This window comes from Lissotriton vulgaris, chromosome 1_1 (genome assembly GCF_964263255.1).
Source record: "Lissotriton vulgaris chromosome 1_1, aLisVul1.2, whole genome shotgun sequence".
Lineage (NCBI taxonomy): Eukaryota > Metazoa > Chordata > Amphibia > Caudata > Salamandridae > Lissotriton > Lissotriton vulgaris.
The window spans coordinates 833,221,487-833,247,123 of NC_141685.1; the positions used below are offsets into that span (position 1 = coordinate 833,221,487).

Below are 25,637 nucleotides of genomic sequence, written 5' to 3' on the forward strand. Positions count from 1 at the left end.
ATCGCTACGGATATATGGTTGTTTAAGGAGGTTTTTGATTGATTATGGTCAGTTAAATCAATCGAGCTGCTATTGTGTGCTAAGGCGCTTGCTGCTGATTACCCCAATTCGTGGTTTCACTTTGGACTGCTGTGCACGAAATATAGGGGCTTTTATCCCAAAAGCTGTGGGGACTTATGTCATTTACGTCGTTTATGCTGCATTTTTTCAGGCATGGGGAGGCCCCAAATCTCGAGAAGTACACCCAAGCCTGCTTGCTAATGTCTATATTATTGGCTTTACGTAGCTTATGCTCTGATGCATTAACCATTTGTCAGAAGTTTGCAGACTATTTCCATTTACTGGTGTTGATGAGCTCTGAACAGTAATCATCATCATTTGATTTTTAAAAGCCCAAAGTTACTTTTCAGTTCACTCCTCTGAAAACTGTCAGCCACTTTTAGATCTTGACTTTGTGGGTTAGTTCTTAGCTGCAGCAAAAGCCTGTTCACATTTTTGTTAGACCGCTTTACTTCGTAAGGCAACCACTGTTTCTTCTAGGCCTTCAGGGTATAGCAATACTCGTGAGATTCACTAGGATATTTAGTTAGGATGTATCTTATTTAGGTCCAGCAAGCTGACTATAGGGTCCTCTACACCAGGATTACTTAGTATAATGTTTACGCAACTATTTTCTGGTGCCATTTCCTCTGCCCATCTTACCCTCCTTAGGTTTGCATGTATCCATTAGACAGAAGGGCCTTTGACTCGGATAGGACTGTGATATTTGCTACCAGAGTAATGCCCTGGGAAAGGTGGCAGAAATTGTCTCACACAAGCACCCAGAGGCAATAAATATATTTTTTAAATCATGTATTTTCAGTGATATGACCACCGAAGGCCCTGATTTTATATTAAAAACAGAGCTTTGGACCATACCATTTCCCGCTGAAAGGCAATATTTCTCTCCATGTGTCCCCATACCTGGCGTGCCACGCAGTTTGGTGCACACTTTCCCTCCATGATAAAGAACAGTAGATGTTTCAGCACCCAGGCAAATGTGCTGCATAGCTAAATACATATAAGGTCCCAAAGGCGAGACAGATTGCATTGAAAATGCTTGTTTCTATTGGGCGAGGGTTAAATATATGTTTATAATGATTAGGGAGGTATTCCCTTCTGCCTTCCAAGCGCACTGCAAGGAAGCCAGGCTCTGTTAGCGTGAAGTGGGAAACTTTTACGTTCAGGCCAGAGCTGTTATATATAGAGAGGTCCCCTCTGGGATGGCCAAACTGCTTTACATTGATAGTAAAGTGTATTCATGTGTATTCTGTAAACCTTATTACGGAATCCGGGTTGGAGACCAGGTTTCTTGGTGGGCTATAATATGGAATTGCTGCCAATATGTTAAAGTTTTCATCGTCGATTTTGCTGCCAAAACCCCTGAGGTTCCATGAACACATATTTTATTCCCTTACTTCCTGCGGCTGGGTGGCGTTTGATCTGATTCAGTTACAGCTGGAATTTGTAGGCAGTGCGACTACACACCAGTCCCACTCTGAAGTGTGGCAGTTTAACTGACCAGCTCTATACCCAGTCACCACTTTTTGTGGCCAGGCGCAGTCAGGGTGCTATGACCTTGGGGGGCAAGGAATAATAATGAAGACTGCCTCACAGCACTTCTCAAACTAGAGACCGATTTGAGTATTCTCCATCAAAGACAAGAAAAACAAACTGATCTTTATACCCCAGTTTCTAAAGGTGGATATAGCGAGATTATATATATTCACTGAAAAAACCATAGGTTATAGACCATATATAGTTAGGGATTAGCATTTAAAAAACCTTATTTTATTTGCACAAAACCATTGAAATTCCATATATAGTTAGTTGCACTAACTATATATCGCGGACCCGCAATCCACTGCTAATGATGTCACATATTACATCATTCATGACATGGTCAGTGACATCACTGATGACATCACTGATGACATCTCAAATGACATCACTGATGACATCACTGATGACAACACCCAGTGACTGTATGTTTCTGTAAAGTTAAAATATGTCTTACATCTTGAAGAATGAGTGGATGTATAAGTGTCTGGATGAAGGATTTAGTAGGTGCATGACTGACTGTATGAGAGAATGATTAAATGTGTCTCACTGAGTGTATGGGTTAGTGATTAAAGTGTCTTAATTTGGCAATCATTATTTATGTTGTTCTGTAAACTGCTGCATGTTTAAATCAGTAGCTATATCAGTAACTATATGGGTTATTGAATGGTTGCCCAAGTATTTGTATGGGAGACTGAGTATGTGTGTGGGTGGCTGGGAGGTGTATAACTCTGTGCATAGATGTGTGAGCAGTTGATTCCCTAGGTGTATGGGTTCAAAAGTGCATGTAGAAACAGCTGTATGGACAGTTGACTGTGTGCATGAGTATATTGGTGAGTGAATGGATATCTCAGTGCTACATGTCAAAGTAAGTACATATGTAAAACACACTCCATGTGAGAGTTGACATATATAAATAACTGAACATAAGAGCCAGTGAATGTGTGAGTGGCTGTATGAATCATTGTGAACTTGTATCAAGTATTGTATAAGAGAGTAAATATGTGTTACTATATGTTTGAATAAGTAAGGTGTGTATAACTGTATAGTTGAGGAAATGGAGATGTGATTGATTCTTTGCATGACTGACTAGGTGTGTGAGTAACTCCATGGATGTGTGACAGTCTGTGAGTGCCTGTTTACACTGAGTGTATCTAAGGTTATATTAGAGTCTGAAGATGTATTATCAACTAAATGATATCATCAGTGATGTAATCAGTAATGTCAAATGAGATGTCAGTGATGTCATCAGTGATGTCATTTGAGATGTCATCAGTGATGTCACTGACCATGTCATGAATGATGTAATATGTGACATCATTAGCAGTGGATTGCGGGTCCGCGATATATAGTTAGTGCAACTAACTATATATGGAATTTCAATGGTTTTGTGCAAATAAAATAAGGTTTTTTAAATGCTAATCCCTAACTATATATGGTCTATAACCTATGGTTTTTTCAGTGAATTTTCAAGGTTTTGTAAATGCAAATTCCTAACTACATATGGTCTATAACCTATGGTTTTTTCTGTGAATTTCATTGGTTTTTTAAAAGCTAATATCTATAGCTGTAAAATATATTCTTTATTAAGTGACGTATCACGTAGCCCGTGAGACGCCTCATGATGCATCGCATAACCGTGACGTATCGCATCTGCAGCGCTAACCAAACCCGAAACGTGAGCGCCAGAACACGCTTAAAGATATATATATTTTTTTTAACCTTAAATTAGACAAAATCCACACGTGCACATATCACAAACGTTCAAAAAACACAATATGTCGGACTCCCGTTACGCTGCCGGTTAGCTGCCCGGTTAACGTACCAGGAAGCACCTTTACCGCGAACAATCGCAATTTTTTTTTCTTTTGCCCCGCAGGGAACTTTAATAGCCCCCTCATCAATCCTAGGGGTTCAGGAGGGGTCTGCCTTACCCCTTTCATTCATTTACACCTTTTTTTTCCACCTCTTGTCTCTCGATCCTACCGAGAGACAAGATGGCGGCCGCTCCGGACTGTTTACAATGTTGACAGCCAATCAGCTACTCCTCAGACTCCCGTTACACTGCCAGTTAGCTTCCCGGTTAGCTGCCCGGTTCGCGTACCAAGACGCGTCTCTACGGCGAAAAAACGGATTTTTATTTTTTTTGGGGCCCGCGTGTCTCTATAATATCCCCCTCATCAATCCTAGGGGGTCAGAAGGGGTCTACCTTGCCCCCTTTCCTTCATTTCCCCCTTTGTTTTGGCCTCCTCTTGTCTCTCGATCCTACCGAGAGACAAGATGGCGGCCGCTCCGGACTGTTTAGAATGTTGACAGACACCGGAGAGCCAATCAGCTTCGCTTCGCAAAGTTCCGATACGCGAAAAGTTCGCGAACCGGAGCGCTACCCGGAGCGCTGTTACAGATATACATCTTGTTTTAAACGTTAATTTCTCAAAATCCACTGAAGCACATGTATTGAGACCTAGCAAAGGCACATCGGGCTAACAGTCCTTACAATTTTGCCAAGTTTCGTGGAAATCCATTCAGCCGTTCGGGCTAAAAGTGAGGCCAACCGCCCTATGGAAATTAACATGGGAAAAACGCGTTTTGGGACCCCCCTTCTTTCTCGGCCCCCCCCTTGACGAACCCCCCCCAAATTTCCAGGAGCTGCTCAGAAACAAAATGTGCCATTTTCCTGAAAATTTCAGCCAATTCCGTCCACAAACGCCAAAGTTATTAGGCATAGAATTTTTTTAAGTTCCATAGAGAAAAAATCCTAACTATATATACCTACTGGCTATCGCCAGCAGGTAAAATATATATATAATATATATATTCTCACGCATCCAAAAATCCATACATCACGCTCTCAGGACACAACGAGGAAGTGTCCGGAGAGCGTGATAAATGGATTTTTGGATGCATGAGAGCATATAATTGTCGGAAGAACTCCGCCGATGTACACGCCACCTTTCATGGGTCAAGGGATCCAGAAGGAGTCTTTTCTGTGTGTGATCCCGAAAAGTCACAAGAACTGTAACAAACCACCGGGTCGCCCTATAATCTCAGCCAGACAGCTCATTGGAGAATGTCTCCAAATATATTGACTATTTTCTGCAAGACTGGGTCAAGGGTCTGAGTTCTTATGTGCAAGATTCTACGGACTTCATTCGAAAAATCGGCCAGTTGGAGTGGGGTCCAGACTTTTTACTTATGACCTTAGATGCATCTTCTTTGTATACCTCTATTGGGCATCGAGATGGTCTCAAGGCAATTGAATATTTCCTGAATAAACGTCCCATATATTATGGGGTGCACAACAAGATGTTATTATCCATGACCAAAATGTGTTTAGAGCAGAATTTCTTCTTGTTTAATAATAACATTTTTCAACAAGTGAGAGGGGTCGCCATGGGGGCCTGTTTCTCCCCCAGTTACGCGTGCTTGCACATGGGGCTGTGGGAGGAACAGGTCCTGGCGGGGGAACTCCAGGCAGTCATGGAGCAGCATGTGGTCATCTACCTCAGATATATAGATGATTTATTTTTTTGTATGGAAGGGGACGGAGGAGTCAGCTAAACAGTTTGTCAACAATTTAAACAGTAACAACTTGAATCTACAATTTACTTCAAATATACATGCAGATTCTGTCAGTTTTCTGGACATGGAAATTTACATCAAAGATAACTGTATTCAAACTAAATTGTTCAGAAAGCCCGCAGCGGGCAACACCATCCTGCATGCAGCAAGTCATCACCCACGTCACCTGATCCGTAGCATCCCCTACGGGGAGATGCGGCGTATCAGGCGGATCTGCAGCAGCGATGAGGAATGTGGGATTGCTCAGGAAGCTAGCAGGTGCAGATTCCTTGCAAGGGGATACTCTAATACCATTATTGAGGCTGCTCAAAGAAGGACGCAGCTCATGTCCCGAGAAACAGCATCAATCCCTAAAAATCAAGATGCCCACACAACCCCGGCTGGGGATGTGATTAAACCACGCATGATTTTGGCATACAGTAGACAACACTCAGCCATTAGAAAAATATTTTACAGCAATTGGAATCTCATAGTGGGAGATCCAACTATTGGCAATAGGGTGTTAGATTTCCTGAAAGTGAAGAGGGGTTTGTCTATTTCAATGGCCAAATCTTTGGTCAAGAATACCTTGGAACCCCAAATTTCTAATACATGGAAGGCCCTGGGTAGAGGTTTCAAAAAATGTACCCAATGTAAGGCGTGTAAATATGAGATCAACAAGACTAAATATGTTGGCCCATTTTCAAAAGAACCGCGGGAAATCACCAAACGCCTTAACTGTAAGACGGACTATGCGGTCTATGTGCTGGAGGGCACGTGTGGGCTGAGGTACGTGGGTAGCACCCGCCTGCCGATCCACAAGCGTGTACTCCAGCACATCAGAGCCATCAACAATAAAGATCAAGCCTACCCGGTGGCAAGGCATTTCGAGACTGAGCATAGTTCTAATCTGTTGCATTTGTCATACTTTGTCATCGATTCTATATGGCCTATGAAGAGAGGTGGGGATCGAGATGCGAGGCTTCATTTTCTCGAAACCAGGTACATTTTAGAATTAGACAGTAAACAACCACATGGGTTGAATGCAACGGAGGACCTCTACACATGCCTGTGAGCCGTCCTAACTAACATCAGATTCAGCCCATCCCCATATTTCATAATAAGGAGATATTTTGGGTTGTTGTGTGAGTCAATACCCTAGGGGAGTCAGAAGATACGATCAGATAAAACATTGGATACTTTTTTAGGTATTCATAAATATAGTAAAAAGTTTAAGGCAGTTTGTACAGATTTTCTTAACAAGATGTAACATTGCGAGAATTTCTCCAAACATCAAGAAGTCCGCACTTCCTCATATTTTGATTAAATGAGCTATTTTAAGAGGGCTACTCCAGGAGTGTTCCTGGGGAAACTAATAGCAGCTCGATATTTTGAACATAAAATCTTTTTATTTGCACTAGCACTAGCACTTTTTTGTATGCACATTTTTGACCTCTTTTTATGCCGGTTTGTGGTGACAACAAGGGCGAATTCCCAACAATTTAATAGTAGGTTTTAGCACACTTGGGCTTTATCTATTCTTTTAATGTCAAGTACGCACTTGAAATGGTGAGGTAGTTTGCAAGACAAAAAATATAAAAACAACTGTATTGGGATTTGAAGAGGAGAATTACTTAACGACCCTTTTACAAAGTCTTACTTGTATTTAACACCTTGGCTGCTAGGCGTTTTCCCCTCCTGTGCTAGAAAATGCTTTAGTACATGATTCATGACGAGCTCAGCTCGTCATCAGCACAGCTCAACTGTGCATCATGACGAGCTGAGCTCGTCATGAGCATCGAAAGGGTTAAACAGGAATTTACAATGATTTTTTAAATATTTAAATACTTATTTATGTATTTTATAAATTGTTCATTTGTGTAAATAGCATTGTGTTTGCATACACCTAAATGTACAACATGTGGTGAAAGTATTTCTTCTATGTTGTTTGCTGTAACTTGTGAATTGCCCGCGCACTAGCACTTTAAATACCGGCATTAGCTCTTAGCAACTTGCCATGTGATCAAGCTTTGTGGAAAGCGAAACGCGTAAATGCGGCTGGCTTGCTGGAGGAAATGAAGCACATTGATTAAGCACAAAAAAACGGGTCTGTTCTTTCGTCATTGGAGATTGGGCGGCTGCCTCAGGTCGTTTGACGAATGTGATCAGGGCTCCTGAAGCCCGAAACGCGTCGTTGCAGGCTGCAGGTGAAACGCAAATAAACGCACATCTTGCCTGAATCGTTGTGGTGGTCTGAGTTCCTTCCTCACCGCGAGCCGGAAGTGGTGGGAATTGTTTGGTGTATTATATATATCAATATATCAAAGCTACCTCGGTTTACACCTACTTCGCGCACTCGAAGGACGGGTGCTTTCGCGGGCGGTGTCTCCCGCAGTAAATTGAAGCTCTGTCTCGCCTCGTATTTCCAAAGAAAAGAGAAAGCACTCTCAGGAGCGGGTTTAAAGTTTATTGTAAAAACCCACAGCGACCAGACCCGTTTCGGAGTTTTGCCTTCTTCGATGAAATGTTTAATGTCGAGGCAGAACAGGACGAGGAAGCCATTGAAGACATTTACGGATGCAGGCAGGCAGCCTGGGTGTATCTGGCAACCCACTTGGGAAATATCGAACTTTTATTCATCGAGATGGGAAGCAACCCACATGGGAAAGATTTGAACACTGCAAGTTCCAGAATGCCACGCGTTGTGGCCACGCCCACTGAGGCGGAGACTTGTTAATTACAGGTGTGTTAAAATACTGCGATGCCGTCAGAGATGTGATTTGTCCCAAACCCATGACTAAATGCCAACTGATTACGAAACGCGTCAGGAGGACAGAAGACTTTGGTGAGACCCTGTGCTGTTTGTCCCTGCTGCAATCTTCAAATAAAGAGATGCAATACATACCTCCTTGTGTGGACTCCACCTACAGCAGGCAACCTGTGTGAGTTGATATATATATATATATATATATCAGTTTGGCATAATGGTGCCAACAGTAGGCTCAGTTTGTTGAAGTTCATTTGGTGTTATAAACTCTATGGAGGCTATATCTCCCGATCTTAAATCTGCTAGCTCTGGATGTTAACCTGCAGCCTGAGGATATTGGTGTTTAGTACATCCTGGTTACCCTAGTTTTGCATTCTGGGTATCTTAGTATTTTGTTTTACTGGGGTAGAGATGCCTGGTCATGGTTTACCCCGTGGACAAGGTTTAATTTCTCTTGTTTGAGGCCGAGGATGCTCAGTAGCTTGTAGAATGGGATTTTAAACTGGTCTTTATTATCTTTCTATATACACCTGTAGTAGCATCTTGGGATCTTGCTTTAAATACCCATTTTGGACGCCCTCAGGCTTGTAAATTGGTTCTTGACCCTCATTTAGCAACGTTACCGCAGATATTTTGGGCAGCTCGATGTTGGCCCATTGGGTTTGGGTATCAATGGTTGCTGATGTGGTTACTGCCTCTGATGGAGGGCCGCTCAGTCCTATAATCTTATGTGGATGAGATTCCACCTCCTGTTGGCCAAGCAGCAGCCTTTTATAGCATCTCCTCATTCTTTAGGCACCAATTCCTTGATGCTTTTTACTGAAAATTGGGTAGAACTTCCCCATGCGCTGTGCTATAACTGGTGTAGAGTGTCTGTTTCTGCCCATGTACACTTTCTTTCTCTCCTACTTGCATAATCATGGGGTTCTTTAGAAATGGGCAAGCTGGAGTTAATCTGGTGAGACCCTGAAGTTGTTTCTTGGGTGGCTGGTCGGCAGACCACAGTAAGGGGAGCTTGCTTTGCCTCCTCCTTCTGTAAGATTTTCTCCTACATATATTGCACTAGGCGTGCAGTTTAAGTCTGACTCCCAAACTAGTAGCCATGTATGATAGTCAGATCTGGCTGGAGGGTTCGGTTCGATAATGGCTAGAATTTCTTCCAGGTTCTCTGCGACAAGAATTTCCGCTATGACACTTAGGGCCATATGTATGAACACATTTCCCCATAGATACAGAAGGGGTAAAACCCTTTGATACATCTGGCCACAAATTTATTACAGTGGTTTCTTCCCATGCTTGCTGGTTTCTGACTCGCAGTCGCTATTGTGACAATTTCTGGTTATTGACTGGTTCGATCTTCCTTTCCGTCGGTTTGGGCCTGCCCAGCTTTACTCCCTCGAGAAGTCTATTTATAATGCTGGGGAAGGTGGTTAAGTATGGGTGAGCATGTACAGGGAGTTTCTTGCGCTAAACTATTCGTAGCCTGAGCTCTAACAAAGGAGTGAAATTAAGAAGTCTTAGCTGATCATCCATCACTGCTACGAAGACAGCAAGTGAGTTAAGCAGGTTAACTTGAATTCCATTTATCTGAGTGGGAATTAATTGCGGCAACCGTTGCTTACTTAGTGTTCAAAAGGACTGGCTGCTGGCTAGGTTCTCAGTCTCCTCCCTCAGTTAGTGTTGAAATATTCAAGCCTGAATAGTAATTTCCTTGCAAGGAAAGGCATGTTTTTATGTAGCGTGCTGAACTTTCGGGCCTTTCCCCAATATGATCTTCTGAGAGTCCATGTTGCTATTAATGGCTTTATTTGATCATTACATTAACAAGCACTCTAGGTATTGTGCCTCTTCAGGATTTTGCATAGTTGAATTGGAGAAATCGATTTCCCTTTTGAGAAATAAGGGAGGTAGCTTTTCTACTGATTCTTGCCAAATAGCCGCCATTTTGCCTGCAGGTGAAGTGAGGATGTCAGTTGCAGCATTCAGGGAGGCACTAAATCCTAGCTGGCCTGCTTGATCTGGTTCTTGTTTGCACATGGGTCAGCACCTTCTTGAGACCTTAGGTGACTTGATCCTAATTCCCTCCCGAGGCTTGCTAGCTGGGCTGAACATGTAAATATTATGTAAATTATGAATTTCCTCGAGACCGATCACACTCGCTGCTCTGTGAAGCATGCTGTATTCAGGTAGGAACTTGAAGCTCCACCCATACTTTTCATTGCCGTTATCATCCACTGTAAACTGTGGCTGTTCATTGGTCAATAGGCTTATTAGTCCCTCCTTAGTATCACGTTAGTTCATTTTGTAACCTCCCACGGCGATATCCCTGTTACGAGCGTTGTTACTCAGTAGGTGAAAATTACAGCCTTCGATCATTATTTTCTCAAATAGCTTTGTCCTGCATGGTGTAGCAGGAAGGACACGCTCGCTCCTAAGGCTTTTTACAAAAAAAATTATAGCATGGGCCCTGAATGCATTTGCAATGTAATAGGTCTTGCATTTGCCAGAGTTTAAGCTATTGGCGTTGAAAACAACAATGCCTTTTATTTATCCATTTTAAAAACAACACATAAATAAAAGGCATTGCCATTTACAATGCCAGTAGCCAAAACTCTCGTAAATGCGAGACCTATTGCATTGCAAATGCTTGTTCTTCCAGCCGTTCGTGTCTGAGGGGACATGGTTTTGAAGAACATAAATACCCTTGGTGAGGACTCCGTTCGCTGAGTTCAAGTCTGCACTTTGTTGGTCATACATGTCTCACACCGGTCATCTTGTGCTGCAATCTACTGCACTTACTTGCTGCCATAATCTTTGTTCTAACTCCACCAGATCACATTGCGATATATATGAGAAATGGCGCACAGAGTCCTCCCGCTCGCTCTCGGTGCAGCGGTTACATCCACGCTGCAGAAGTGCATCCTGTTTACCCGGTCTGATCTGACAGGGACTCCACTCTCGTACCTCGCACTCCGCCGCTCCTGACTCTCTCCCGGCTCCACTCTAACTTGGCTCCCTCGGCCTCGCCCACAGTGGCTCCTAGGGTGGTTGGTGGACTCTCCGGAGTACAGGACAGCAAGCAAGGCTTCATCTCCTCTGCTCCCCCAAGGCTCAGCGCTCTGTGCTATAAAGTCACTTGCAACACACAGTACACTGGAAAAGAAGTCTTCTGAAAAGGTCATAAGACCTTACCAGACGTACGTCTTTCCAGAACACCTAGTAATGTATGTGAATAAGGAAAAGTCAAAACTATGTGCAAGTAGAAATCCCCCCCATTTGTTAGCAACTTCCTTTGATAATAGACCGAAATGTGTGTGTGTGTGTGGGGGGGGGGGGGGGGGGGGGGGGGGGGGGGGGGGTTTAAGAAAACAAAGCCTGTGTATTTGAAAATGGAACCATGTATGCTTAACTACATACATCACATATACTTCTCTTCTTTTTAGTACACACAGTTAAATAATATCTATTATTTCACTTACTGTTTCCGGTAAACTTTTCCCTGTTTGAAATTTTTTTTAATAAAAAATGTAATATTAAAAAATATACTACAGGTAACTTTTGTAACTCTTCCTTCATTCCCATCTTGTGGTTTTGGTGACATTGCGAAGCTTCCGGCGTTTGGCCTGTGGTTTATGAGGTCATCATACTCCTTGATGGCAATAAGTGTCCATATCATCAGTTACCAGTTACGTATGTATGCTATGTCTCCTTCTGTAATTCTGAACAGAGTAAAACCAAACCCATTCCAACCAAATTTCTGCATTGCTTCTTGCTAGACCTCTTCAAAGGCTTTCTCCAGAAAAGCCTAATACAACAGTCAGAGAATTTGACGTGGTGAGCACTGCGTCCGCTTTGTGTGCATATAGAGAAAATCAGTCTGGGTAGCTTAGAGAGAGCGCTTGTGGAGCTTGAGGTGATAAGGTACAGCAGTTTGAGAACAGAGTAACATTTCCATATGAAAACTCGCAGTGACAACGGGGCATTTCTCTTTCACAAACATTAGGAAAATAAAAACAACTAGTCACCAAATGTTATTTTTTTCACCAGACATCTACAAACCGTAGCATTGAAAAGTGCAAGGAAATTGGTCCACTATTATGAAAGTTATAAAGAATCGAAATATTCAATTTCCAATGGGAGACTCCATGCACCCCTATAGTAACAATACGATACACACATTTAATTCATCAGCTCCTGGTATCTGGATGGTTCATTTTGAATTGTTAATATGCTCTGAATGTACTGAATGTGTAAAGTCTCATGGTATAGGAAGTGCAAAGAAATACATCATTTTGCAGCTAACAGAGGATGGAAATACAGGCTGGCTGATATATGTACAGATGCAGTGTTACTTTAGTGCACTCAAGTTTTTCTGATCCTTTGCCAGTCTCCCGTTGATTTTCCTAAACCCCTTTCATCAGAAAAAGAATACAATTATGCTGGGAAAATGTCAGCATGTTGTGGACTCAATTAGCATGAGATTTTAAAAATACTATTTTGTTACATAGGGCGCCCAGAGACTTTTGAAACATCAAATCATCCAGAAGCTTTTATTTTTAATGACATGACTTTTAAATGTTAGCAATTTAAGTACCATACCTGAGCTCCTATTGCACTGGTTAGCTTGAATATGTAGAGAACTATATCCAGGAATGGCTGAAACAAAAAAGGTAAGCAGAATCAGAGGCTGAAGAGCTAGACATTTATCCAGTACATTAACATTGGAAATGGCAAAAGTTGATTACACACTCAAATAATACATTGTTGAGACAGTTTTCACAACAAACCATACAATTCAGCTGAAACCATAAGAGATGAGTTTCCAACAGCTGTTTTCGGTCGATGCGTTCTTAGAAAATCATAATGAACCAAAATGGCCATACAAGGAGAGATACGGGTGTTTGTGGATGGGGCAGGGGTGGGGGCAAATAAAACGGACTAGAATAAATTTCGGAATTATAGCACCAAATCTTGCGAATCAATTTTAATGGAATATTATATTAACTTCCAGGAAGCAGATACGATAAATTGATAAGTGATAAATGGAAGCACTTTCAAGGTATTCACAGTACTTTCCCAGGCACTCTGACGACATTATCAGATTGAGTTAATCCAAGAGGGAACACACTGTATCCAGTGAGGGCCTCTGGTAAGCAGTCTCTTACCAGTTATTATGAGACTACCTCACAACATTTGCGGTTTGCAATTCATGGTAAAACGAATGTTGAGAGGAAGTCCCTGATGTTACTAGGCAGCCTTGCTTACAATGAACATTGCAAAATGAGTAAGGAATTGGTCTGTAATGAGTGGCCTCACCACAGCAACCTCATCAGAGATTGGAACTTAGCATAAAAAAAATTATAAAAAGTTCACAATCTTGGTTTAAACTACTGGTCTTAGTTGTGTGTATGCATTATTCCCTGGAGATTTTGGGTTACAAAAATAACAAGTGCCTGCTGAACAGAGTTATGAAGTCACAATCTGAGAAGTTGAGTGCTTCCTACATATCCACTGCTGGGACACTGGCCAAGGAGAAAAGCATCGGAGCAGTGCAAAAGGACATAAAGGAGACAATCGTGGGTTGTGAAGAATTGTAAACAACGAATGGGGGAGGATGGAGGAGAGGCAAGGGTCAGAAGGGAAGGGTTCCGGTCTTTATTAGATATAGAAGGGTGAGAACCAACATGCACCTCAATAACATAATGATTGTGAATCATCTGTGGTCCAGTTAATGCAGCACAACATGAAGTTCTCGTGGAACAGACCCACGACGGATGGTAGAGCGAAAACAATTAAAAGGTCTGCCATGAAGAGGAATGCACCAACACAGGGCATATAGTCCCTACTGAAACTTTTAATAGCAGCATCCCTTTTCACAGATCCCACCACCACTGCTTGAACAGCAGGCTTCTCAACTACTTAGGGGGAAATGAAACAAATACTAGGAGTATTATATAGATCAACATTATGTGTTTATTGAACCGTCGAAGCATACTGAGAAACGCTGAATAGGGTAAGCCATGAAGGCCAAGATCCGCTTGGTAGTTACATATAGCGGAGTGGTTGAAGACGGGTCTAAACTCTTGATTTGTCAAAAGTCAACACTGTTCACACATTAATATGACAAGCACACATTTTACACTATGCAGTTTATGAAGTGGGAATAAGGAGGGTATAAGGGAGTTTAGAGACCTTCAAGTAGGACACTAAGGACCTCGTCAAAAAGTGCTTTTCTATCTTTCTAGAATGACTGCACAAAGTTGGTTAGATTGGCATTTATATGAAGTAAGGCAGTGTGCTAAAATAAACAAGCTACTGTTACAATTTTAAACAAAGCATTAGATGAACACGTTATCATAACTTGAGCTTTTCCAGGACATTCTCCCACACATTTATTAATGGCCTACCAGTTTCTGAGAATTACAAGCTTGCACTATCTTTCCCCATTAACAAATCTAAAGAACAATGTGTCCCTTTGTTTTAGTGCCTTGTCTGTGAGAATATTGTATGCCTTTCATGGTACTGCTGCCCACATTCTTCGGGTTACTTGGTTTAAAAATTGCATTCACTGAGATTATTCTCTTGGGAACCTTTTCTTCTCTTTATCAACCATTTACCAAAGTATTGTTCATTCTATCGCTTGCTAAACCTAACGAAGTCCATTTAAATTATGAAAGTGCCATGTTCAGCTTGGCGTGACCTTTCCCTTTAACAATCAATAAATGCCAATCCTCCTTAATTTTAACAGTAGATGGGGTTATCCTCAAACCTAGAAAAACAGACCCCACTCCTCCCTTGGATTCATTCGCTCACAGGAAAAGAAGGGCTCTCACACATTACAGGACGAAGCAAGGCAAAAGCGAGAAACGCACTACTATATAAATACATAGGTAAAGAATTGTTGCATCAATGCGCGAAAGAGAAACAAAGGGGTATATGTTACGATATCTTATTACATGAAAGTAGTACGTTATTCAGACAAGCACCTCGCTGTACCCCAGGTTAATCGAATTGTAAAATTGTACAACACTATCAGCCACAGAACCTCACTCACCTTGCTAAGGTTGGAGTACACATCAACGACGCTGTTGCAGAACTTTTCCACATCTTGCGTAAGCAGCTGATCTGCATTGGCAATCCTGTTGTCTAAATTTCCCATTTTGTAATACGTATAAGATCTTATTAGGAAGAGGGGAACAAGATAAGATTGTGAATATTTTAAACCATCAAATATAGCTTCTCATTCTACAGGCATTACGAAGAGTTAAAAGGAAAAGGACATTTTATGCAAAAAGAAGAGTTCTGAGTAGCACCAAGATAACATCACAATCATGGTAGTTTAGGGACAAAACAAAAGGATGGTACATTTTATTTAACCATACCTCTACTAGGCGTCCTATGCGTTGACCAGAATATTTGTCTGCGACTACTTTCTGTAGAAAAGTTCAGGTCCGCAACACAAACTCATTTGGAAAAAAACGCTTTATAAGGTGGCTTGGTAGAAGGCGCCTGCTGCTAGCTCACACATCCAGCCGATGTTATGGCATTGAGAAGAAACGTCTTAAACATCATAAGTCACAATGGAAGCTCGGAAGCTACTCAAAAGGGGTGCACATAAAAAAAGACCAATCTTAACCCATTAGCCACCACTGCAGGTCTTCTGCAGTCTCCTCCGAAATCTGTATGAAAGCTAACAGATTTCCCAGATGCTGTGCCCACTGAATTTGAGGTCCCACTGGAGAGGCTGCATGTGCCAACATGCAAGTTTGGTCAGCAGGTAGCAGGAAGCCAACAACCCCATGATTCTTGGAGCCATATACACCAAGATTCCACTAACACCAAAGTTGGGGGTCTGAAGATTGTATCTTATGCAGATGACGCACAACTTATGCTGGCATTCCTACAGCTTGAAATCATTGTGGTTGGCGATTTTCAGGGCGGTCTTCCAGATGTTGCAGATTGGATGTACAACTCTTGTCCACAATTTAAATCAGAAATGTCAGTGTTTGGTACTCCTTTTCCAGTTGATGCTCTTAGACTTTGGCCTTCTGAGATGGGGCGCAAACCCACACCTTCAACTATTGCCATTAATCTAAGGGTGTTATTGGATAGACCTACCTTTCAAACCTCGGGTGCAGGCCACTGCTGCCATCTGTTTCTGGCTTTCAAAATCATTAGGAACGTTTCAAAAAGGTCTTCCCTCTAGCCACCCGGTAGGGTATTGTACATACATTAATCACTTCCAGATTGAATTATGCTAATACACTCTTGCCGGGAGACTCTCAGGACTTGCTCACTCGACTCCAGCTAGTCCAGAATGCTGCAGCTCAGCTTGTTTTAAATATTACAAAATCTATTAGACAAGGTATGAAGCAACTTAACTGGTTGCCGGTTAAGTCTAGAATTAGGTTTAAAGCACTTATGGTTACGCACAGAGCCTTTCATTCGGATGGCCTTCGGTATATTGAAGAAAAGCTCATAAAATATTATCATAGGGCACTCCGCTCAGCTAATGAAAATCTGCTGCGCATCACTAAAGTGCAGAAAACTAAATCTGGTGGAAGATCTTTTTCTTTTTTATCTCCCAGTCTTTGGCATGCTCTACCATCATACCTTTGGTCTATTTCGAGCGAAAGTTTAAGGCCCAGCTGAAGACCTTTCGGTTCCATGGCGTGTAATTATGTTTTTACTTCCACTACCGGCATAGCGCCAGGGCGCTTCTAATGAAGAAGCAGTTGCGCTTTACAAATTCATTTTCATTCACAGAGGACACAGGCAGAAACATGGGGATCATATTGTGAATTTACTGGACTCTCTGCTCTGTGGGATAAGCACAAAACCACACCGTTTTCAGTATAGCTCAGATGAGCGGGAGCATCTGTGAAGTGGACAGGTGTGATTTCAGGATGTTGATAATTAACCCAAACGATCTAAGAAGGGCTTGCCATAGTCTGGAGGTGGTTTACGACAGCCTGAGGGGGGCACCCCTTCAACAGTCAGTAAGTCATCGAGGTAGGGAAAGCTTAGTACTCTCGACCTCTGAAGTTGTGCAGCAACCACCTCCTTCACTTCTGTTAACACCCAAGGGGTACTGATGAGGCCAAAAGGGAGAACTGCAAGCAGAGAATGTTCCAGGCCCAACATGACCACAGGTAATACCTGTAGGACAGATAGAAAAATAAGTATTCTGCAGGTCCAAAACCACCATCCAGTCCCAAGTGTTCAGGGCTGACAAAACCTGGGTAGTCACAGTAAGCATCCATCCTGAAGTTGTCCTATTGCAGAAGGCATTGAGAGGGTTAACATCCAAAATAACTCCTTCGATGCTGATGACGGAACCGCTCCGTCATCAGCAGCGGTAGCGCTGTGCTGATAACGGAGCGGTTCCGTCATGGTCCGCTTGCCGCGCCTGTGCGGCGCAGATTCCGCGCCTGCGCTGGGCATTCCATTGAGTGGGTGGGGCCATGAAGGAACCACTCCGTCATGAGCACAGCTCAACCGAGGCTGGTGACGGAGTGGTTCCGTCACCAGCATGGGTGCGCCGCGCGGCCGCCCACCCCTTAGCGCTGCGGCGGAATAGCCGCTGCAGCGAAGGTGATAAGAAAGGGTGCCGTTCTTCTTTGGCAAAACAAAGTAGAGCAACACTCGCATCCTATTTCTGAGACTAGAACCTTCTCCACAGCTCCTTTGGCCTCAAGAGCCTCCACTCCCTATTGCAAGATGGACATGTGACCCTCCGTTAGCCATTCTGGTGGTGGATGGTGCAGCAGCACAGAAAGAACTGGGAGGGGATAGCCCGATGGACAATTTGGAGGACCCACTTTTCGAAAGTGACACTGGCCACCCCTGGAGGAAATATCAGATCCTGCATTTGACAGGGTAGCTGTGAGCCAGCAAGGACAGACTAAAGCTGTTTTGTGGCTGCAGCTGAAGCCGCTGGAGGGACGAGGGACTGAGCTGCACGTTGTCCCTGATGTCCTGGGCGTGGTCTTTGAGAACCACCGCCTCGGCCATGAAAAGGGTGAATAGCCTGCTGAAAGAGCCCAGAGCTCTGGGTTGGCGAAATGGAAAACCCGGAACATAGTCAGAGAGGGCAAAATTAGTTTTGGGATAGTCTTGCAGGTGCCAAAAGACCACAGGAACATGCTGTGGACTTGCTCTCCTTGAATCATTCCAGGTACAAATCTGCTTTTTCGCCAAAATAGGCAAGCACAATCAAAAAGCATGTCCAGGAGAAGCCTGTAGACCTCACTGAGGCGTGGCACTTTACAGCTACACTAGTGCCGACAGCTCAATGCAAACGTTTGGTTACATCCTAGATCAAGTCTGACATTTTTAAACATCATAACTGTCTTGAAAAGTCTTTGTAAGGGATTCCCAAAGTTTGTCCAAAACCGGTGATAAAACCTTTGTCACTGTATCCTAAAGAGCATGAGAGTAGCAGCCTAGAAGGCAGCTTGTGTTTACGAACCTCAGGGTAAGGCTTGTGGAGGAGAACATTTGTTTTCTTAATGTCTTTTAATTTACGATCAGGCAGAGTGGAAGGATGAGCACTGGGGTTTACTTTGCTAGTGGGAGCATGTCCCACTAAGCTCTAGGTCTTCAGATATAGAGTAAGAAAGCCTAAGTCACTGTGTGTTGGACGATGGCGACGAGCGACGTGCCTATTAACAGGCACACTCTAGCATGGATTCGACCACATGTCCAAAAAAGTGTCTGTAATTGTTTCATTAAATGGTAACAAGGACTCTTTAGAGGCCTGGTCTTTTTGAGGACCCTCTGGTAACACGTTAGTTTTCATCTCCATAGTGGGGAGCTATCAGTCTAGAACATCTGAGGCCCCTTTGCATAACAACTGCAAAGGAGACGCTTTTCTCCTTTGCAGGATCAGGTGGAGACAAGGCAGTGGTCTAGGGAAGTATGCAGACCACTGGCATCTTGACGTTCCTCATACCAGTTGTCCTCATCATATTAAGGAAACCGTGTTATACCATTCATCGTGATGGTTATTTTCCGAGTCACGACCAACAAGATGGTGTAAAGTTTGGCCCGATCACTTGGTAAGAGCAAAATATTGGATTCTGAAGTACTGACTATGGGGTGCATGCAGGTCACAGCCAAAGCTGATGCCAGTTGAGGTTGTTGTGGATTCTGCTCTGAGTCGTATAGCATGATGAACTGTGCATCCTCCTACAGCATAGATCTCGAAGCGAAAGGAACATAGGAGTTAGAGCACCAGAATCAGGTTTACCGGGCACAGACCGCGCTAAGGGTGGACCCACAGGAAGAAGTCTAACTGGAGGTCCCTGTTAAGATAGTTAAGTTCAGAAAATGTACAGCATGGCCTCTCAGAAGACCTCTACCTGCTGCAAGATTAGCTTCGAAGGAGATCGGAAGCAAGACAGAGGCAAGTCGATGCTCTTGTGCCCGCGCTAGAGTCCGAGATTGGCAGGAAGGGGCAGATACCCGCTTTGATGTATGCTTTTTCTTGGACTTGCCAAAGGACTTTGACTGGGACTATCTGCAATGGGAATAACTTCGGGAACTGGACCTTCCTTTTGACCGGTCACACCCTGGAGTCCTCTTGTTTTTGGCTACGTAAATTCTGGTCTCACTGTCTCATATGTCCTTCAGAATCATCCGGGTGCAGTCGCCGCAGGCCCGGGAGTCACGCTCAGACCCCACACACCATAAGCATACTTGGTGAGGGTCCGTCACAGACATTTGTATGTGACAGTTCCCTACATAGTTTGAACTCTCTCATCTTAGAAGTGGCATTGCACCTTGCACACTGGAAAATCATGAAGACTTAAGTGCTCTAAAAGACCAAGTAGTGCTTCGGATCCTCATCTTAAGGAATCCATGTCAATTCCCATGGGTGGGGCTTATGGCTCCATTAGTCACCTTTGGAGCAGAACGATGTTGACGCAGAGCTGCCCACCTGCCAGTGTGCAGATGCCCTGCTTGGAAGTGTCCAGACCCAGTGTGATGCCTGGAGAATATTCAAGAGAGGAGGAATCTGTAGCTAGAAGTAACCATCAGAAAGACAGTTTGTCAATATTCTAATTTGTTAACTGAAGAGACAATGTTAAATTTAGACTATCCTCCCAGACATCCTTTCTAGAAGAAAGTAGATCTGATGGTCTACATTTTTTCCAGAGGAAAAAGAACCATCAGGGATAGACAAAACCTAGACATTTTAATATCCAAATGGAGGGATGGCAAAGGGATCCAGGCTGGTTCACCAGAGATTTATTGTTACTAGGAAGTCTAACTTCACCTCCTCTGCTCTGACTTGTAAAGTTGCATCAGCTAAATATCCTGTTACCGCAAGGCTCACTGAAGCATACTGGAAAGAGGACAGTTTGCATTTCACCATCAGACGAATTTGGTGGCTGTATGTAAACAAACTCGTCATCAGCCCATGAGACGACACAGTAACGCTGGATAACTGTATATACCAAGGCCTAGGAAACAGCCGCAGATTACACGTAAGTTGATGTTTTAAACTGAGGCCAAACGTCAATGTTGCTTTTGCTATTCCCCAAAAACATTCTCTAGCCTTCCAGCATTGGTTTAAGCGAGTACTCTTATTCTAAAATGATCCTCTCTATCCTACACACACTGTGAAACAGTAATTTCTAACTGCATGAGCCTGTGACCAATAAACAATTAGGTCACTTTTGAAACTTTTTATGCAGGACTCATGCAAACGTTTTTGCAAAAAGGCCAGAACCACTCCTGACATACAATTTCAAAGCTTTATTCAGATACACCTTACAAAAGTGATTTTGGAGTGAAACATGTTTCATATTAATGAACAAGTTACTTACCTTCAGTAACAATATATCTATAAGAGACATATATTCGTTCTAGATTCCTTCCATTAGAATTACCCCCAGGCGTCGGACTGGATCCGGAGAATTGTTTCTCAGCAGTAGCCCTGCGTGTCGCTAGGTGGCATCGGTCGACTCCTCATTAGTAGTCGGTGTCGTAATCGTCTGGTTGGCATTGCGGTATCTACTTAGACGCCGCGCGGACTACAGTTCTTTACACAACATTCCACCCCAGAAACAAGAGCCACGCAGGATACTGATCACTAGGGCCCTGAAAGGGAGTCCCTAACTCTATAAGTCAGTTTGCAGAACGGGGAGGACGGGTGAGGCGGTAAGGAATCTATAACTAATCTAGGTCTCTTACAGATACATTGTTACAAAAGGTAAGTAACTTGCTCATCTGAAAGAGACAATCAGTTATAGATTCCTTACCTTCGAATAGATAACCCAGCAATACCAACCCCGGAGGTGGGACTGTGAACTAAGTTTACACCAGAAAATCCTGGAGAACAGAACGGCCAAAGAAGCTGTCCCTTCGGAATGGACTATCCAAGCAGTAATGCTTAGTGAACGTGTGCAGTGACGCCCACATGGCTGCCTGACAGATGTCACCGAGGGAGACTCCACGTCCCAAAGCGGTAGTGGCTGCCGTCACACTGGTGGAATGGGTGTGCAGTCCTACCGCACACTCCTTTTTCACCAAGGAGTAGCAGATCTTAATGCAAAGAACGACCCATCGAGAGATGGTCCGTTTTTGCACAGCCTGACCTTTCTTGGTGCCCACATAGCCAACAAAGAGTTGATCATCCACCTGGAATTGTTTTGTGCGAAACAAATAAAAGGATAATACACGCTTTTGATCCAGACAGTGGAGTCTCTCCTCCTCCTTGTAAGGATGCGGGGGCGGAAGAAGATGGGCTAAGTGAGGGTGTTCTATATGGAAAGAGGTAACCACTTTGGGAAGAAAAGAAGGTCTAATTCGGAGGACAACCTTGTCTGGATGAACAGCAAGGAAAGGAGGTTTAGAAGAAAGAGCCTGAAGCTCACTCACCCAGCGAGCAGAGGTGATGGCAACCAGAAAAAACAGCCTTGAGAGTTAAGAATCTGAGAGGACAATTGTATAGTGGCTCAAAAGGAGCACACAAGGTAAGTTAAGACCAGATTCAAGTCGCCCTGCGGCATTACGAACGGAATAGGAGGAAAGAGGAGAGTAATGCCCTTAAGAAATCTATTAACAATAGGGTACTTCAAAAGAGAAGGCTGATCAGGAAGGCGACGAAAGGCCGAAATTGCCAAAAGATAGCCTTAAACCACATCATTGCTACTGCATATTCCCGCTGTGTGCTGCCATTTGCAAAATCCCATTGTTTGTGACAAGGTCAACTCGTCCTAAGTACAGGGCAGGTAAAACCCATGACGAGTTGACCTTGTCACAAGCATCGAAGGGGTTAAGGGTGCCCAGAGCAGAGCCCTGCTGGGACAAAAAGAAGGAAAAGGAGAACCTCTGAAAGGTTTAGGAAGGGGAAACACAGCCTTTGCTGTGCACCATGCCTCAAATTCTTTCCATCTACAGGCATATATCATTTTAGTGGAGGGATGCCTGGCTGCTAAGATTACATTATAGACTTCCTGAGGAAGGTCGAAAGCTGTCAAATGTCACCGCCCAATCTCCACGCAAGGGGGTGGAGCCTGGACATGTTCAGGTGGACATGTCCAGGCTCCTCCCCCTGGACATGTCCAGGGGGAGGTCCTCCCGAAGAGCCAGTCTGATCGGAGGATCAATGGCCATCTTCAAGAGCTCGGGATACGAGACTCTTCATGCCCGATTCGGAGCCACAAGAATGACTTGGGCCCGGTCAAGCTTGATCTTCTTCAGCACTCTGGGCAGATGTAGTATAGGCGGATAGGAATATAGAAGACCGCAATTCCACTTGCGACGAAAAGCGTTGGGGAGCGATTGCTGCCTTGGAAATGCTAACACGCAGAACTGCTGACATTGCTCGTTCTCTTAGGTGGCGAACAGTTTTAACCAGGGCACTCCTGGCTGCTGAAAGAGACCTTACACCACCTCTGAGTAAAGTCTCCATTTGTGATTCATCATGCACCGGCGGCTGAGTTAGTCTGCCCTGACGTTCAGGGAACCTGCCAGGTGTTGAACCACCAGGGACATGCCCTGATGTTCCAGCCATGTCCAGAGATTAAGAGGCTCTTGACACAGGGTCCACGACCCCACCCAGCCCAAACAACTCTTCCTTTGACAGAAGGAAGGAATACTTTCAGTGCAAAACAAATCGCCTGGGGCACCAGAAGGTTGATGTGGAGCCCGGACTCCGCCGAGACTAGAGACCTCTGTTCTTTGCCTCTCTCATGTGGCCACCCCATCCCAGACGTGACACATCTGTCCCCACTGTGAAGTCTGGTTGAGAATGGGAGAGGGATCTGCTGTTGATCCAATGCTGGTTCGTTAGCCACCACTGCAATTGGCGTGCAGTGTCCTCCGAGATCTGGACAACATTGGAAAGATTCCCCTGATGCTGACACACTGGAACTTCAGGTCCCACTGCAGAGCCTCAGAGGGAATCGGGTGCGATTTGGGCTCATTGATAGTGAACCCCAGCGAATGCAGAGGTCTGCCGTAGTCTGGAGGTTGGAGACAACAGCCTGAGATGAGCCCTCCTTCAACAGCCAGTCGTCGAGATAGGGGAAGCCTGGAACCCCTGATCTGCGCAGATGAGCTGCGACCACCGCCATCACTTTCATGAACACCCGAGGGGTGCTGGTAAGGCCAAAGGGGAGCACGGTAAACTGAAAATACTCGTGGCCTACCATGAAAAGTAGGTAACACCTGTGGGCTGGCAGGACGAGATTGTGGGAGTAAGCGTCCTACAAGTCCAACGCTACCATCCAGTCTCCATGGTCGAGGGCAGACCGGACCTGAGCTAATGTTAATATTTTGAACTTCTCCTTCTGGAGGAAGTGGATGACTTTCCTGAGATCAAAAGGTAGGACGCAAGTTTTTGTCCTTCTTGGGCACCAGGAAGTAGTGGGAGTAACAACCACGATCTACTTCTGGGAGAGGGACTAACTCAATAGCTCCCTTGGCCAAGAGAGCCGGAAATTTGTGACGGAGAAGGGCCAAGTGCTCCTCCAACATGCGAAGGTATTGGTGGCATGGAGGGAGGGGTAGTCTCGAAGGGGAGGCATTAGCCCCTTAAGACTATTTGCAAAACTCACCGGTCCAACGTGATGCTGTGCCAGTGGGGGAGGTGATGGCGCATCCTGCCGCCCACTAGCAACTGGTGGCTCTGAAAAGTCGGACTAGGAAGGTTTAGAGGCTCCTGCAGAGGGGGCACCGGTGGACTGGCCCGCCTTCTGCCTCCATACGCATATGATTCCCATGTCCCTGGCCGCACAGAGGCTGGGGAGCTTGCACCGGTCTGTGGCCCTGGGTGGAACGTGGGGCACCCCTTCCGTAGCCATGAAAGGGGTGAAAGGCAGATTGCACAGGACAGCCCTCGAGTGCACTGTCCGCCCTGTCGCCAAACAGGCTACGGCCATCAAAGGGCATGTCCAAAAGAGTTGATTTGACATTCCTAGAAAAGTCAGTGGATCTCAGCCAGGTGTAGCGCCATAGGGCTACTGATGCAGAAATCGTTCTACCTAGCAAGTCAGTTTTGTCCAGCCCACAGCAGATGGTGAATTTTGCTGCATCCCTCCCCTCTGCGTATGCACAACTGTATCCCACACTGAGTGGGTGTAGCGGCCCAAGAGACATGCGGTGTTCACCGACCACAGTCCTAAGCTGGCAGAAGAAAACATTCTTCTCAAGATGGTCCAGGCTCTTGGATTCCCTTTATGGGGCAGCAGTTGGGAACGTGCCTTTGGACGTTGAGGCTTGGACCACCAGGCTCTCGGGGGTAGGGTGTTGGGAGAGGAACATTGGGTTGCCCGGGGCCCGGCGGTGGCATCGGGTAATCATCCTATCCGCAGGAGCCCCTGTACTGGGCTTCGACCAAGTGCCCAGAAGAAGGTCTGGGTGGGCCTCATGGCCGCTGCCACCTGAAGCACCTCAATCAGGAGATTAGTCCTGACTGCCACCGGGGAATCCTAAGGCCCAAGGCCTAGCCACCCTACTCAACACCACAGCGTAGGAGGTTCCCTCTTCTGTGGCCATGGTAGGGGGTGAAAGCATGCCAACGTCTGGGGAGGTATCCAGACCACTGGCCTCACACAACTCCTCTCTCTCTCCAATTGGGCTCAAACTGGTCTGCCAATGGGTCAACAGACTCTTCCCAGTCCTCCTCACCTTCCTCTGGCTGCCACTCAGTGCAATAGGGAACGACAGGGTAGAATAGTGGTACAAAAGTACCAGTCAATGCAGGTACGGCTCCGTGTCCAAGTTGAGGGGGAGGCCGTTGTCGACACTGGCCGGGTACACAACCGGCTTTGGAAGTGGCAGAGGCATCGTCAGAGGTATTGGTGCCGGAGGAGGCGTCGTGAGGTCGACCCGCATCGATCCGGATCCAGGCCTGAACCCTTGGGGGCCCTGCAGCACAGAGGCTGAAGCCGCTGGCATTTAAGGCAAGAGCCCCTAGCTGAGGCCGCGGGGCCCGAAGGCGCACCTGCGGAGTCGGGTTGCCTAAAGATGGAGTGGAGAGCTTCGTAAAATGCACAAAGCTGGGCCGGGGACGCTCCGGCTCCCGAAAAGGTAAAAAAGCTCGGAGCCCTTCCAGTAGGCTACGGCGGCACAGGAGGACGACGACCTTCCGCGTCCCATTGGCCGACGGACGGGGAGAAGGCGAAGATCAACGGTGCTTCTCTGCCTTCATGTGTTTCGACCTACCCAAAGACTTTAATGAGTGATGGTGGCGATT

The 25,637-nt window shown here is 45.0% G+C and overlaps 1 protein-coding gene across 1 annotated transcript in view; it reads right to left on the reverse strand.

The window, feature by feature from the left end:
• ABCD3 (ATP binding cassette subfamily D member 3) overlaps positions 1-25,637 on the reverse strand; it is a 370,248-nt gene that overhangs the window by 156,851 nt on the left and 187,760 nt on the right. The window contains exons 7-8 of the mRNA XM_086957398.1: positions 14,982-15,105; positions 12,527-12,583 (exon numbers count right to left, since the gene is read on the reverse strand). Coding sequence (XP_086813524.1) covers positions 12,527-12,583; positions 14,982-15,105 — 181 coding nt within the window. The remainder of the gene's footprint in view (positions 1-12,526; positions 12,584-14,981; positions 15,106-25,637) is intronic.